The sequence below is a fragment of the Bubalus kerabau genome, chromosome 13, assembly GCF_029407905.1.
Source record: "Bubalus kerabau isolate K-KA32 ecotype Philippines breed swamp buffalo chromosome 13, PCC_UOA_SB_1v2, whole genome shotgun sequence".
In the NCBI taxonomy this organism is placed as follows: Eukaryota; Metazoa; Chordata; class Mammalia; order Artiodactyla; family Bovidae; genus Bubalus; species Bubalus kerabau.
Genome location: NC_073636.1, coordinates 64,776,655 through 64,791,713, shown reverse-complemented (window position 1 = coordinate 64,791,713; position 15,059 = coordinate 64,776,655). Strand labels below are relative to the sequence as shown.

Here is a 15,059-nt window from a genome sequence, read left to right as displayed (position 1 = left end):
TGTCTATCTAGGGTAGGAGGGACAAAGGAGACCTGGCACTGGGGAAATGCCCAGTCAACTCAGGGCAGTAGCCAGCAGACCAAACACACTTACTTCTCCTGACACTTCTCCAGGGCCTCGTCAGCCAGCTCCTTCAGGTTGACAAGCTTTTCCCCCCTGTAGAAGGCATCTTTGGGGAGCAACAGATATTCCAAGCCTTAGGAAGGCACCACACTTCTACCCATTTATCCCTAGTGGGTACAATGTTCAGTCCTTCCTGGGTAGGCCTCTTGTCTCTGGATCTTCCAGCTAATTTGAGCTAACAGAGGGTAGGCTGAGGTGGAAGCATGAGATAAAGGGTAGGCTGCCCCTACCCTTTACATTAAGCAGTCCCAAATACCAGCTAGCTGGTTGAAGACCAAGACTTTGAGTGTGGGGGTTTTGGGGGAGGGGTGAGAGACTTAGTCACCTGTAGTGATGAGAAGGCTACAATTGGAATCCAGGATCCGTTCACAAAGAGACTCTGAAGAGAATCCCGCAAACTAGAAAAGGGAAGAAAGACTGAGAAAGAGGGCAACCCAAGGATCAAGTGAACAAGAAAAGGAATAAGGAACCTATGACACAAACATTCTAAATGCCTTAGTCTTGTTTTTCAGATCCTCCATCATCCAGGCTCAACCTACTTCTCCTGAGCCCTACCCCCCACCAGGCCCCTTTCTCCAGCCCCAATTCCTACCACAATGGAGTGCAGAGCCCCAAGGCGGGCACATGCCAGCATAGCCACCACAAGCTCCGGGATCATGGGCATGTAGATGGCCACTCGGTCACCCTTGCAAATGCCTGCAGTAAAGGACACAGATCATGGACCATGGTGGATCCCACCTGCTGCTATGTGTTCCTTCTCATCCAATTATCTGCCACCCACCTACCTCCCCTCCCAGGTGACCTTTCCTGTTCCTCTGTTAGCAGATTCCTTCTTTTCCTTGTCAACTTCCCCCAAGTCCTCAGATACCCCCAGGCTGGGCTCTCCAGTCCTCTCCCTATATCCCCTCACTCACCCTGTTTTCGGAGAACATTGCTGAACCGACACACTTGGACCAGAAGCTCTCGGTATGTGATCTGGGTGGTTTCCTCTGGCTCATTGCCCTCCCTGAGATGTATCAGAAAGAGCCAGTCATTAGAGAGTATGACTTCTTCCCCAAACAAACAAACAAAAATAGGAACAGTCATAAAATCCATTCATTAACACCAAGGCCTGGGGATATTCTGTGAGGGTGAGCCATCTGCCACCACACCTTGAGCTGACTGATCAGATACACTGGCCTTACAAGATATACTTTATACACAACCTGTGTATCACTGGAAAATGCACTGCCATCTCTGAACCTCATTTGATAAAATGCGATCATGGTCTTCTCTCTTCCATTCGAGGCATGTATTAAGGAGAAATGATATCACAAATGTGATTCTTCCTGAATGTGATGTCAGCATTGCATTGGTGTTATTCAAAGTGGGGTCTCTAGATTACTTGTACCCAAGTCACCTAGGGAACTTGTCAAAATGTAAATTCCTGAGCCCAAACTCAGAATCACAATCACAAGATCCAAGAATCTGCTTCTTTACTACAAGTTGGTATAAAGAATCAATAGGTAAATCAGATGCACCTTTAAAGTTGAGAATCACCACCCTCTATCAACTTCTCGCTGTCTACCTCCTCAGCCTTGCCTCCTACTCCTTTCTAGGCTTCAGCCGGGTTTCCTTCAGTCATTTCTTCATCGATTCATTTGCTTATTCAACTACTATGTGCTATATATATGAATAGAAATAAGGCACTGAGAATAAGATAAGCAAAATCCCTCCCAACATGAAGCTTATATTCCAATGATAGTACAGGAAATATACAAGTAAAAATATAACAGATAATTTAATTTCCAATTATGATAAGCATTATGAAAGATATAAAGAATGACATAATAATGACTGAGAAATTTTTAAAAAGACATCTTAAGGATTCAGACTGTATACAAAGCCTTAACTGTAAGAATATCCCCTTTAGTATTATTTTTCAATTTTATGATTTTTAAATAAGTAATTCTACTGCACAATTGCACTCATCTCACACACTAGCAAAGTAATGCTCAAAATTCTCCAAGCTAGTCTTCAACAGTACGTGAACCAAGAACTTCCAGATGTTCAATCTGGATTTACAAAAGGCAAAGGAACCAAAGATCAAATTGGAACATCTGTTGGATCATAGAAAAAGCAAGAGAATTCCAGAAAAACATCTACTTCTGCTTTATTGACTATGCCAAAGCTTTTGACTGTGTAGATCACAACAAACTGCGGAAAATTCTTAAACAGATGGGAATACCAGACCAACTTACCTGCCTCCTGAGAAATCTGTATGCAGGTCAAGAAGGAACAATTAGAATTGGACGTTTAACAAATGACTGGTTCCAAATTGGGAAACAAGTATGTTAAGGCTGTATATTGTCACCCTGCTTATTTAACTTAAATGCAGAGTACATCATGTGAAATGCCAGACTGGATGAAACACAAGCTAGAATCAATACTGCCAGGAGAAATATCAATAACCTCAGATACAAAGATGGCACCACACTTATGGCAGAAAGCAAAGAAGAACTAAAGAGCCTCTTGATGAAAGTGAAAGAGGAGAGTTAAAAAGTTGGCTTAAAACTCAACATTCAGAAAACTAAGATCATGGCATCCAGTCCTATCACGTCATGGAAATTGATGGGGAAACTAAACAGTGACAGACTATCTTTTTGGGCTCAAAAATCACTGCAGATGGTGACTGCAGCCATGAAGTTAAAAGACGCTTGCTCCTTGGAACAAAAGCTATGACTAATCTAGACAGCATATTAAAAAGCAGAGACATTACTTTGCCAACAAAGGTCTGTCTAGTCGAAGCTATTGTTTTTCTAGTAGTCATGTATGGATGTGAGAGTTGGACCATAAAGAAAGCTGAGCGCCAAATAATTGATGTTTTCGAACTGTGGTGTTGGAGAAGACTCTTGAGCGTCCCTTGGACTGCAAGGCAAACCAGTCAATCCTGAAGGAAATCAGTTCTGAATGTTCATTGGAAGGACTGATGCTGAAGCTAAAACTCCAATACTCTGGCCACCTGATGCGAAAAACTGACTTATTAGAAAAGACCCTGACGCTAGGTAAGATTGAAGGCAGGAGGAAAAGGGGACAACAGAGAATGAGACGGTTGGATGGCATCACCGACTCAATGGACATGAATTTGAGCATACTCTGGGAGTTGGTGATGGACAGGGAGGCCTGGCGTGCTGCAGTCCATGGGGTCGCAAAGAGTTGGACACAACTGAGCAACTGAACTGAACTGAACATAAAAAGATATGTAAATTTTTTTAATGAATTTGAAAATTGAATTTTAATGCTGTTCAGAAGAGAAATAAATACTTCAAAGTCCCCAAACAAGCATAGAATGGGGAGGTGGGAAAGAACAGCTTTAAGCACAGGACAGACCTATTAGACAAGCATATAAACATACTTCTGTGTTTATATACTCTCTTTTTTCTATACAAACAGTGGCATACAATATGCATTTTTCTGTATCTTGTTTTTTATTGAATATAATATGCATTCAATAAACTGCACAAATCTTAAATATAGAGCTTGATCATCTTGTTTAATTTTTAAATTTAACAATATATCTGGATATCATTTTCCATTAAGACATACAGTGCTATTTCATTTTCTTTGTCATATGCATAATATTCTACTATTTGTGTGTGCCATAATTTATTTAACAAATAAATATTTCAATGAGTATATTTATTAATATGTCATTTACTCACTTGAAAATATATCTGCAGGATGAATTACTAGAAGTGAAATTGTTGGGTCAAAGATACGGACATTTTAAATACTGATAAATACTAGAGGATAAGTTCTTTAAGTAGGATGGTCAGGGAAGGCCTCTCTCTAGAGAGGTGACATTTGAGCTAAGACCTGAGCAATGAGAGTAGGCAAATGTATGAGTTCTTGAGAAGAGTATCCTGGTCAGGTAGTAAAGAGCTTGGCCTATTCAAAGAACAGAAAGGAAGCTAATATGGCTGGAGCATAGTGAACAAGAAGGAGAGTAAGAATCAGAAGTAGGCAGCAGTCAGATCACATAGGGCTTTTGTAGGCACGGTAAGAAATTTGAATTTTATTCTAAGGAGATTCTTCCTGGCTTCCCTTATACACCAAGTGCCACTTCCACAATCTTAATCACACCAATGCCCCAGCTCAGAATGCCTTCCCACCTCTTTTGGGCAGCACCACGTGGCCCTCCATAAAGGTCACTGTGCTTCCTCTCCTTCCTTACCACCCAGAGAACTTACGAAGGAGGTAACTAAAACCCAGAGAGAGGTAGGAGCTTGTCAAGGTCACAGTAATAAGCGGCAGAACCAAGAATAGATCCTCAGGTCTTCTGACTTCAAGTCAGGGCTGTGTCTCCTCATAGTGTGAAGGACAGGGACTAGCAGGGAAGCCAGGTCTTTGGCGATTTCACAGAAGATGATCAGCTTCTTTCCAGCTCCTGGCTCAATGAGTTAGTTACTATCCTCTCATTGGCTTCACCTTCCTAGGGCTAAGAGGAGAAAAGCACAGAGCTGTTTAAAGTGGGAAGAACTGGGAGAGAGAAAGCTGGCAAATGGCCCTGAATGCCGGATGCAGAAAAAGTCACTTCCTTAATTGGCTCACTGACAAGTGGCACATGGGAACGTCTCTAGTTACAGCTAAATGCTGACGTACACCTCACACCCATGCATACGTGTCCCCATATGTATGCTGACCTGTGAACCCCTGCATACATAAAAACATGTATACTAATATAAAAAACATTGCAGACATAGGAATTCCTCATTTGCACACATAGGAATAAACAGCATTAATATATGGATATAGGACTCAAACATGGGCCCATCTGCAAGTATATGCACCACACACTTATGTATCTACCTATGTGTACCTTCCAGAAACTCTCTATCACATTATCCTGTTTTATTTCCTTTGTGGAACTTTCTATGATTTGAAATTAGCTCATGTATTTTATTCACTTGTGTATTATCTGTATCTTTCACTGGAATATAAATTCCAAGGTAACAATGACCTTGTCTGTCTTGTTCATTGCTACATCCCTAGCAATGAGATTCAATACCTAGAATAGAGACTGGTACATAGAAGGTGCACAGGTACAGATAAGAACAAACCTATACAAGAATCGGAGAAGGCAATGGCACCCCACTCCAGTACTTTTGCCTGGAAAATCCCGTGGACGGAGGAGCCTGGTAGGCTGCAGTCCATGGGGTCGCTAGAGTCGGACACAACTGAGCGACTTCACTTTCACGCATTGGAGAAGGAAATGGCAACCCACTCCAGTGTTCTTGCCTGGAGAATCTCAGGGACGGGGGAGCCTGGTGGGCTACCATCTATGGGGTCACACAGAGTCGGACATGACTGAAGCGACTTAGCAGCAGCATACAAGAATACAAGAACAGCTTACTTGAGCCCACTTCCAGTTATACACACACACAGAGTTTACATCTCTCTCCCTGGCTCTGTGCTCAAGTTATACAGTATTGATAGAGGCACCTTATTCCTTCCAGTGTCTTCTTTCTCTGACATACACACCCGGCTGGGGCCACGGCTGGTTGGGAGAGGGGAGGGAGCACGCATGCACACACACACATGTGCATAGGGACACACACATACCCCCAAAATGTAATATTACTCAGCCATAAGAAAAGAGTGAAACCTTGCCATGTGTGATAATATAGACAGACTTGAGGATATTATGCTAAATGAAGTAAATCAGAGAAAGACAGACACCCTATGATTTCACTTATATGTGGACTCTAAAACAAACATAATGAAACAGAAACAGATTCATAGACATAGAAAACAAACTGGTTGTTGCTGGGGGCAGAGGAGAGTGGGGAATGGGTGAAACAGGTGAAGGAGCTTAAGAGGTACAAACTTCCAGCTATAAAATAAATGTCTTGTGGATGTAATATATAGAATAGAAAATACAGTAAAAATACTATAACTTTGTATGGTCACAGATGGTAACTAGACTTATTTTGATGATCATTTTTGTAATGTATAAAAATACTGAATCACTATACTATACACCTAAAACCAATATTGTAAGCAAATTATACTTCAATTTAAAAAAGATGACTGAAGTGACTTAGCAGCAGCAGCAGCAAGTGAACACATGTACACCCGTGGCGGATTCATGTCAGTGTATGGCAAAACCAATACAATATTGTAAAGTAATTAGCCTCCAATTAAAATAAATAAATTTATATTAAAAAATAAAAAATAATAAAAAATTTTTTAAATAAATAAATAATAAAAAGACTAGGTGAAATATCAGTATGTAATAAGCATATAAAATGAACAAGTGAGTGCCTATAATATAAATCTCTACATTTTATATATTTGGAATATTTCATAATTTTAAAATTTGAATAAAATAAGTAAATAAAATATTTTACTATATCAAAAAAATAAAAAGAAAAAAGCAAACAGTAGCATGTGCACAATGACACTTAGTTTTAGGGGGAAAAATAGAGAGGTGCGGGGACTGGAAAACTTGAGAATACATGCTCTGGAAAGAGGAGGCATCTAGCACTTAAACACAGTGCCTATTAACTTTTGCCCTCTGGGAATAAGGTCTCAATACTGCCCAATTTTTCAGTTTTTCAAGAGAGATCTGGAATCTGTTTCTGAATTTTTAAGTTTGATGCAATTAACTTTAAATTTAAACACTGTGGTCAAACAAAACTATTAATGAAAGATTTAGCTGATGGGCTACAGATTAGGAACCCTGCAGCAGACCCAGCTACTTCCCTTTTACCTGGAAGCCATATGGTATGGGACAGCTCAAGGTATATAATCTTTTTTTTTTTTTTAATTGTAATGTTTTATCGGGTCTATGTATGATCTTTTTTTCTTTTTTTTCCCCACATACCAAAGAATTGAGATTTTTATTTTATATCTCATATACTCTTCTTTTTTTTCTTATATGATATTATACATGTTTTAATGCCATTCTCCCAAATCATCCCCCCCCCCACAGAGTCCAAAAGACTATTCTATACATCTGTGTCTCTTATAATCTTTTTTAAAGGAAAACTTCTACAACTAGCTTATCCTTATACTCTCCATATTCACTGTTATCCATTACTGATGCAAAATATCTTCAGAATCAGACTACTTCCCTTCACATCTACTATCATCATAGTCCAAAGTCACCATTAAGTATGTCAGATCATGTCATTCCTCTGATCAAAATGTTCAGATGTCATCCCATATCATTTTGAGTAAAAGTCCTCACACTGACCTACTAAATGATTCCCTCATTACCTCTCTATCCTCAAATACTCCCATTCTCTCTTCCTCTCCCCACCTCTCTGCTCCAGCCACATAGCCTCCTTACTGTTTGGCAACACCAATCACACTTAACCTCAGAACTTTTGCCCTCCACTTGAGTATTCTTCCCCCAGAGAGCCACATGATTTATTCCCTATCTTTTGAGTTATTGCTCAAATGTTGGCTTCTCAGTGAGGTCATCCTTGACCACGCCATATAAAAAAGCACTTGTCCACCCCCAGTCCCAGATACTCCAAGGTAACATCTTCCAGAAAGTCTTCCCTAATTTCTCTTTTCCTCACCTACCTCAAAGTGGAAAATTCTTTCTTCCTTCCAAGTCCCTTTATCTCACTTTCCTTGTGATCTATTGGTTCTACCTTGTATTACATTTATTGGGGCCTTACTCTTCCCATTATACCCTGGGCTCTTGAAGGGAAGGAACTGTGTCTTCTTCCTTTCTGTTTTCTCTAAGCACAATTGGCACAGTAAATACTTAAGGTTCATGGTCAAATCAGTGAAAAACTTATAACTAATTAATGACAAAGGAAGACTGGAACTCTTTCTCTTTGTATGAGGATAGTCATTGAATTGGAGATTTTAGTTCCCTAAACTAGCAGAAAAGTAAAGCACAAGATAGGAGGAAACAGCTGAGCAAAAAAAAAAAAAAAATAGACGGGGAAAACTGGGTTCCTCACAGAAGCATCAGAAGGCAGGATCGAACCTAGTGAGTTAGGTCTTCCAGGGGAGAAGTACCCAGATGAGAGGAGTCAAAACTGTTATAAAAGGAAGACCAGACTTATCTGTTTAGCCTGGAGGCGAGAATATAATGAGAAACCTGATAGTAAGTCTCAAACACCTGTATCTCTGTTGCCGCCAACCCTAGTATGAGCCACCATCATGTCTTGCCTAGATGACCACAGTGACGCCACGCTGGCCTCCCACTACACTCCTGCCCCCTTCCAATCTATACATAAACCAAAATGATCTATTATAAACACAAACCAGGCTACAGTATCTTGTCCAACTCATTATGTGCCATTGTTCCATTCTGCTTACCAGACTCCAAACACATTAGCCTTCTGACTGAGAGAACATGCCTTGGCCTTTTACTATCTTTCCTGAACTCTTTGAATGGTTTGCTCTACCTCATGTTTCAGATCTCAGTTTAACTGTCACTTCCCTAGGGAAGCTTTCCATGACCAGCATCAGTCCTTCCTGACATTCTTCATCACAAAATTGTTCATCTTTTATAGCATTTTTCTCAAGTTGTAATTGTCTTATTTAGTTACTGTTTTTTGGGGTTTTTTGCTAATTGTTTGTCTCACCTACTAGACTGTAAGCTTCCTGGAGGCAGAGACCAAGTTAGTCTTCTTCACTACTGAATCCCCAACACCTTGCAAAGAACCTTGTATATAATAGGTGTTCAATAAATACTTTCTGAATGAATGAATGAACCTGAAGGATTATTATGGGAAAGAAACAAATTAGTATTTTGTAACTATAATTGGAAGAGCTAGATCAATTGGGAGAGTGCAATATAAAGAAAGCCTTTCCAAATGTCAGGCTTCCCTGGTGGCTCGGATGGCAAAGAATCTGTCTGCAATGGGGGAGATCCAGGTTCAATCCCTGAGTCAGGAAGATCCCCTGAGGAAGGGAATTGCTACTCACTCCATTCTTGCCTGGAGAATTCCATGGACAGAGTTGCCTGGCGGCCTATAGTCCATGGGGTTGCAAAGAGTCAGACACAATTGAGTGATTAACACTTTTTTTAAATGCCAGAATTGTCCAGAAGCATAGGATTGTGCAGGTTGAAACAGGGAAACCCTGTTGTCTATTTGATCATTCTCGAGGGAGTGGGGTCCTTGGAATTTCATTTTATAAACAACCCATATGATTCATGTTCAGTGAACTTTCAGATGACCTTTAAGACGCTTCCAGTTTTGAGATTCTTTGATTTGGGAAAATTAAGAAATAATGTGTCCTATGATCCATGAGGCACTGCACAAATGTGAAGCACTTACACATAAGTATATCCTCAAGTCACTTTCCCATTCACCAAGGGAGTGGGGTGTGGGAGCAACATAGCTTGACACATTAGCAGCTTTATGTTCCCTCTGGATACTCCTGGCTGAACAAGGAAAAGGGCTGGAGGATGAGGTGGGAGGAGGCAAGTACCAAAGACTGAATCATAAATCACTTAGAATGCCAGAGGAAGATAGGGCTTTTGATGTTCACCACCCCTATTCACAGATGAGAAACCAAATGCACAGATGGGAAGTGATGGCCTGGAGGTTACTTAGCACTTAGCAGCACTATTATTGTAAAGCAGAGCTATTCAATATGGTAGCCACAGGCCACATATAGCTACTGAACACTTAAAATGTTGTGGGGGAACTGAATTTTTAATTTAATTTAATCTATTTTAAATATTAACAGTCACCTGTGGCTAGCTCTAGAGTCTATATGCCTCAGGGCATTCTGCTAAATGAACTGGCCTACATAAGGGGAGTGATGTTTCCAAAACCCAGGATTAGCAGAAAGAAGAAAATCAAAGTGCAGGAGTCCTGAGAACTGTGGGGTTAAAGTCCACCAAGCGTGGATTTTAGTAAAACTATAATAACCCAAGAGAACTGAAAACATACATCCATACAAAAACTTGTACACAAAGATTCATAGCAGCATCATTCATGATGTCAAAAAGTGAAAACAATCCAAGTATACATCAACTGAAAAATGGAGTATTATTTTGTATAAAAAGGAATAAAGTACTGACACATGCTACAACATGGATGAACCTTGAAAAGATTATTCTAAGTTTAAGAAGCTAGACACAAAAGGTCACATATTGTATGATTTCATTCATATGAACTGTCCAGAATAGAGACAAAAAATAGATTAGTGATTGCCTAGGTCTGACAGCAAGGAAAGTTGGAAGAAAATGAAGAGTGATTGCCAATGAGTATGAGGTTTCTTTTTGGGGTGGTGAAAATGTTCTAAAATAGATTGTGATGATGTTTGTACAACTCTGTGAATATGCCAAAAATCACTGAGGTGTGCTTTAAATGAGCAAATTGTATGTTATGAATTATATCTCAAATTTTAAGAACTTATTGCAATTCTGACTGGAACTGCAATAAGCACACAGAATAATTTGGAAAAAATAGACATCTTTACAAATCTTTCTTTCCTGAAAGATTGTACCTTAGCACTATTCATTCATTCATACTGTCTATTTACCTAAAGACTTGGCATTTATTTATTTTATTTTTAGCATTATAGTCATAGCATACACCTGTTTCCCTCACTGGATTGTGAGTTTCTTAAAGACAGACAGGATATCTTTTAATCTGTTGCCTCCTCAGTGCAAAGCATAAAGTTTGACACATAGTAGGCACTTAATACATAACTGTAAAACGAGTGGATAAAAGAGTGAATGAATAAACTTCTCTGCCTACATGATCAGCCGGATCTAGGCTGATCAGAGTGAGGAAACACGGAAGGAAAGAGGGGATTATAGAGGATACAAATGAAGAAGACAGATGCCTAACACGCAGGGGGAAATGGTAGACAGAGGGGAAAAGTTTAAAACTTGTGGAATGGGATTTGGAAACATATCTAGAAAAGTTTCTTGAGCCGCTACCGTGGACTCAATCCTGGACTCTATGCCATGAAAGAGACTGGAAGAAGCCCCTGAATATGAGGTTCAGGCTTTGCAATCTGAGCTATGAATACACCCTGTTCTCCTGCCAGTTATTTTTAGGCCTTGAGCCAGAGACCTTGCGCCTGTTCCCCTTGGCCAAAGTGGCTTTGGTGCCAGTTGGTTTCTACACATCTTCTCTGTCAGGAAGGCAGGCCTGGACTAGTATAGAAGGTAACCTTTCTCCCAATGCCTACATGCCTTCCTACAGGAGGAAAATCATACTCATTCCTATCATCCAGTTGTTCCTACCATGCTAGTCTCCCCCAAAATAAATGAATGAGGGCAGCCTTCTCAGCACCTTTATTACCACTTTAGTTGGAATGCTGCCTTAGATAAGAATATGCCTAGATTAGGAAAAGCGAGTGGGAAGAACAGCCAGCGACAACACACTATGTGTACAACAAGTCTCTCAAGTATAACAGACACATGCAAAAAGATTCATGGCAATAGTTCTTTGCTATTTAGGTAGATATAGCTTAAATTAGTAATTTTTAAGGTATAGCACTCTATTCCTATGGGTACCTGAGCAGGAAAAGTTTTAAGAGAGTAAGTGTCCAGAGTTCCAACTTTCACATGTACTCTTTCCTAACAGTGATCTAAGTTGGTTTTCCTTTCCCACTTTCTTTCTCCCACTTTACAAAAAAATGCCATGTCTCTCTTTTATCCCAAACTTTATTATGCCTATACAATGCTGAGGTTTAAAAAAAAAAAACAAAACCTCTAGAGTGCCAAACAAAGGGACAATTTGAGAATGCATAAATTCAGAGGGAGAGCCCCAAGGAAGCAAACCAGAGAGCTTCTGTAAGAAATCAATATTGAAAGGAGTAACATGTTGACAGAACTGTCTGTGCAAATTAGGTTATATGATGAACATTATCTATAAATTATATGAGCTAAATGTGCAGCTTCAAGATTTTGAAAAAGATATATAACATATATCTATATATACACACAATACAAATACATTGGAAATTAGATTCTTTGCAGTTATTTAATCTTTTGATAAAATGTTTAAATCTGAACTTTAAAATTTATGAAGAGTTACATATCAAAATTCTTCTGGGTATTAGATCACTAACATAAATAATTACTTTTCAAAGAGATCCTGCCACTGCCCACTATATCAAAAACATGTGAGGAAGTTTTAAAAATACAAGTCAGAAATCTTATCCCCTGAAAATTCTGATTCAATAGGCTGGGTGGGATCCAGGAATCTGGATTATTAACAATATCCGCAGGTAAATATTTGGGTCAGCAGACCTAGATTACTGTTTACCTCTAATTCAATGTATGAATTTGCACAAAAGTACCCTTACTTCGAAGAAGGCAATGGCAACCAACACTCTTGCCTGGAAAATCCCATGGATGGAGGAGCCTGGTAGGCTGCAGTCCATGGGGTCGCGAAGAGTCAGACACGACTGAGCGACTTCACTTTCACTTTTCACTTTCATGCATTGGAGAAGGAAATGGCAACCCACTACAGTGTTCTTGCCTGGAGAATCTCAGGGACGGGGGAGCCTGGTGGGCTGCCGTCTATGGGGTTGCACAGAGTCGGACACGACTGAAGCGACTTAGCAGCAGCAGAAGCAGCAACCCTTACTTCATACAATTTTAAATTGGCAACTCTTTGGAAGTCCTTGCTGAAAAAGTCATAATTTTTTTAAAAAAATCTCAATCATTGGTATAAAATGAAAGATCAGCCAATTCAATTGAGACCCTTAAGCTGTATTTTGTAGCCTATAAGATTGAAATGATAGAATGTCAAGGCCATGAAAACCCAGAAAAGACTAAGGGACTATTCTAGATTGAAGGAGACTAAAAAGACACGACAACTGCACATCATGTGTGATTCTGAACTAGATCCTTCTGCCATTAAGGAGATTATTAAGACAACTGGCAAAACTTCCATGGAATCTGAAGATTAGATGATAATTGTGGATCAGTATTGATTTCCTGATTTTGATAGCTGTATTACAGTTATACAGGAGAAAGTCTTTGTTGGAAATGTACACTATTCAAGGTCTGCATCTTACTCTCAAATGGTTCAAGAAAAAAGCTATTTGTATTGTACGTGCAATTTTTCTTTTTCCTTTTTTTTTTCTTTAAGTGTTGATCCTGTTTTATTATCTGACTAGAAAATTAGACAATCCACCAGTCCAGGTGGTAATGGACGAGCTTAAACTTGCTCTTTATTGCCACGTCCAGCCCCAGCTTGGCCTTTCTTTTTCTTCCTCTTTAAGAGGCCTCCTGGTAAGGAAAAAAGGGGAAAAAGACAAATGTCTTCCTGGGAGGCCTCGCAGACAATGAAGGATTCTATGTTCACTACCTGCTTACAGACTCTGATATGGTGCTGGCAGATCAGCACTCAGGCGAGGTGGATGGACTCAGCCAAGGCAAGCATGAAAACATCTCCAAAAAACCCTTGACAGTCAGGCCCAGGTAATCCAGCTTTACCTTGCCCTTGTACAGCCCCTGGATGCAGATGAGTCACTGCAGCAAGGTGTTGCTTTCAAATAGAGGTGTGCAGCAACAGCTCTTGGCCAGAGAAGAGCTGACCCTCCAGACTCCATGTGTGTTCAGAGCCCCAGATTCACTGATTAACTTCACCTCTTGTTTGAAGTGGGATTTAAAGGGTTATCAACAGGTCACATTTTGCTACAGACCCAGCACCAGGCCACTGGCCTGTCAGCTCCACATTCCTGCCTCTGCTTAAGTACAGGCCCTGGTAACTGAGAAAGAGCTGTACTTGTAACTTTTCTATCAGTTTAAGAATGTTTCAAAACTTTAAAGATTAATAATACAGGCTAGAGACAGCTCATACATATATAGGGCTGCAAATGTTGAGTTTAAATTTTATTCTGTAGGTAAAGAAGAGTCGGAGAGGTTCCTAGACTAAAGGTTCTTCCCCTACTTCAAAACTTTTTACCTACTAAACTCCCAAGCCACAGAGGACTGGAAATGGATGATCTTCGCCAGAGTGGCCACCCAACGATCAGCGCCTTCTGTTTGCCAAATTACGAAACTAAGGGAGTAAGAGGCTATTCCTTACTTTCAGATGCTTAAAATCTCTAATTAGAGAGATCTAAATCACCCACCATATCAGGCCAATATTGGGAAACAGCGACCAAGGGGAAGAAGAAAATGCAGAAGTAGGAAATTAACAAAAAGGATGCAAAGAAATAACTTAAGCATGATCAATCATGAAACCCTTCCTAGAAACTGTGGATTCTGAGCCAAGTTTGAGAAAAGAGGCTACGCTCATCAGAGGAAAGAAGGACATTTTGGAAAGGATAGAATAGTCATGTGTGGCTGCCAGTCCTGAATCCTTCTGCCTAATAATACCCTTAGATGTGTGTAATATGTGTAAGTATGTGAGTATTAGCACCAATTCATAATAACACACCTTTTCAGTGTGTTTTCTTGTCTTTCATCTCAGCTAATCCTTGTAGGAATTTTTTGAATCTGGCAGGACAAGATTTGCTATTCCCATTTGAAAGGTCAGGAAACTGAGGCTCAGAAGGGTTTCATCACTTGCCAAAGGTCATAAAGCAATGGTTAGCACCTCTGCCTGCAGATCCTTGAATAGGCTTTGTGGGGGGTGGGGTGGGTGTTATTTTTGTTTTTTTTTTAAATATATACATGATCAAGAGAGTGATCTTTTCAAAGTGTAACTCTTGATATGTCATATCTCTACTTGAAATTCTTTATTGGCTACCTAACACATGTCACAGCTGCAATTTTACAGCTGTGTATGAACACAAATTTCTGATCCTTCCTCAAAGCTTTTCCTCCCGGTTTCTTCTCCAACTCAACTAATGGAAATTATATTTTTCCAGTACTCAGACCGAAAAAAAAAACAACCCTTTATTTCTTGACTCCATTCTCTTATATCCACACATCAAGTTCATCAGTAAATTCTATTGGCTCTCTCTGCCTTCAAAATATTGACAAATTCCAAAATCTGAGAAAT

General features: G+C 39.8%; 1 protein-coding gene across 2 annotated transcripts in view; it reads right to left on the bottom strand.

Moving 5' to 3' along the window:
• The window catches only part of ACSS2 (acyl-CoA synthetase short chain family member 2), a 46,677-nt gene that overhangs the window by 12,966 nt on the left and 18,652 nt on the right, over positions 1 to 15,059 (bottom strand). For both annotated transcript variants that reach the window (XM_055544841.1, XM_055544840.1), the window contains exons 3-6: positions 1,038 to 1,129; positions 716 to 819; positions 449 to 521; positions 94 to 169 (exon numbers count right to left, since the gene is read on the bottom strand). In XM_055544841.1, the coding sequence (XP_055400816.1) occupies positions 94 to 169; positions 449 to 521; positions 716 to 819; positions 1,038 to 1,129 (345 nt within the window). The remainder of the gene's footprint in view (positions 1 to 93; positions 170 to 448; positions 522 to 715; positions 820 to 1,037; positions 1,130 to 15,059) is intronic.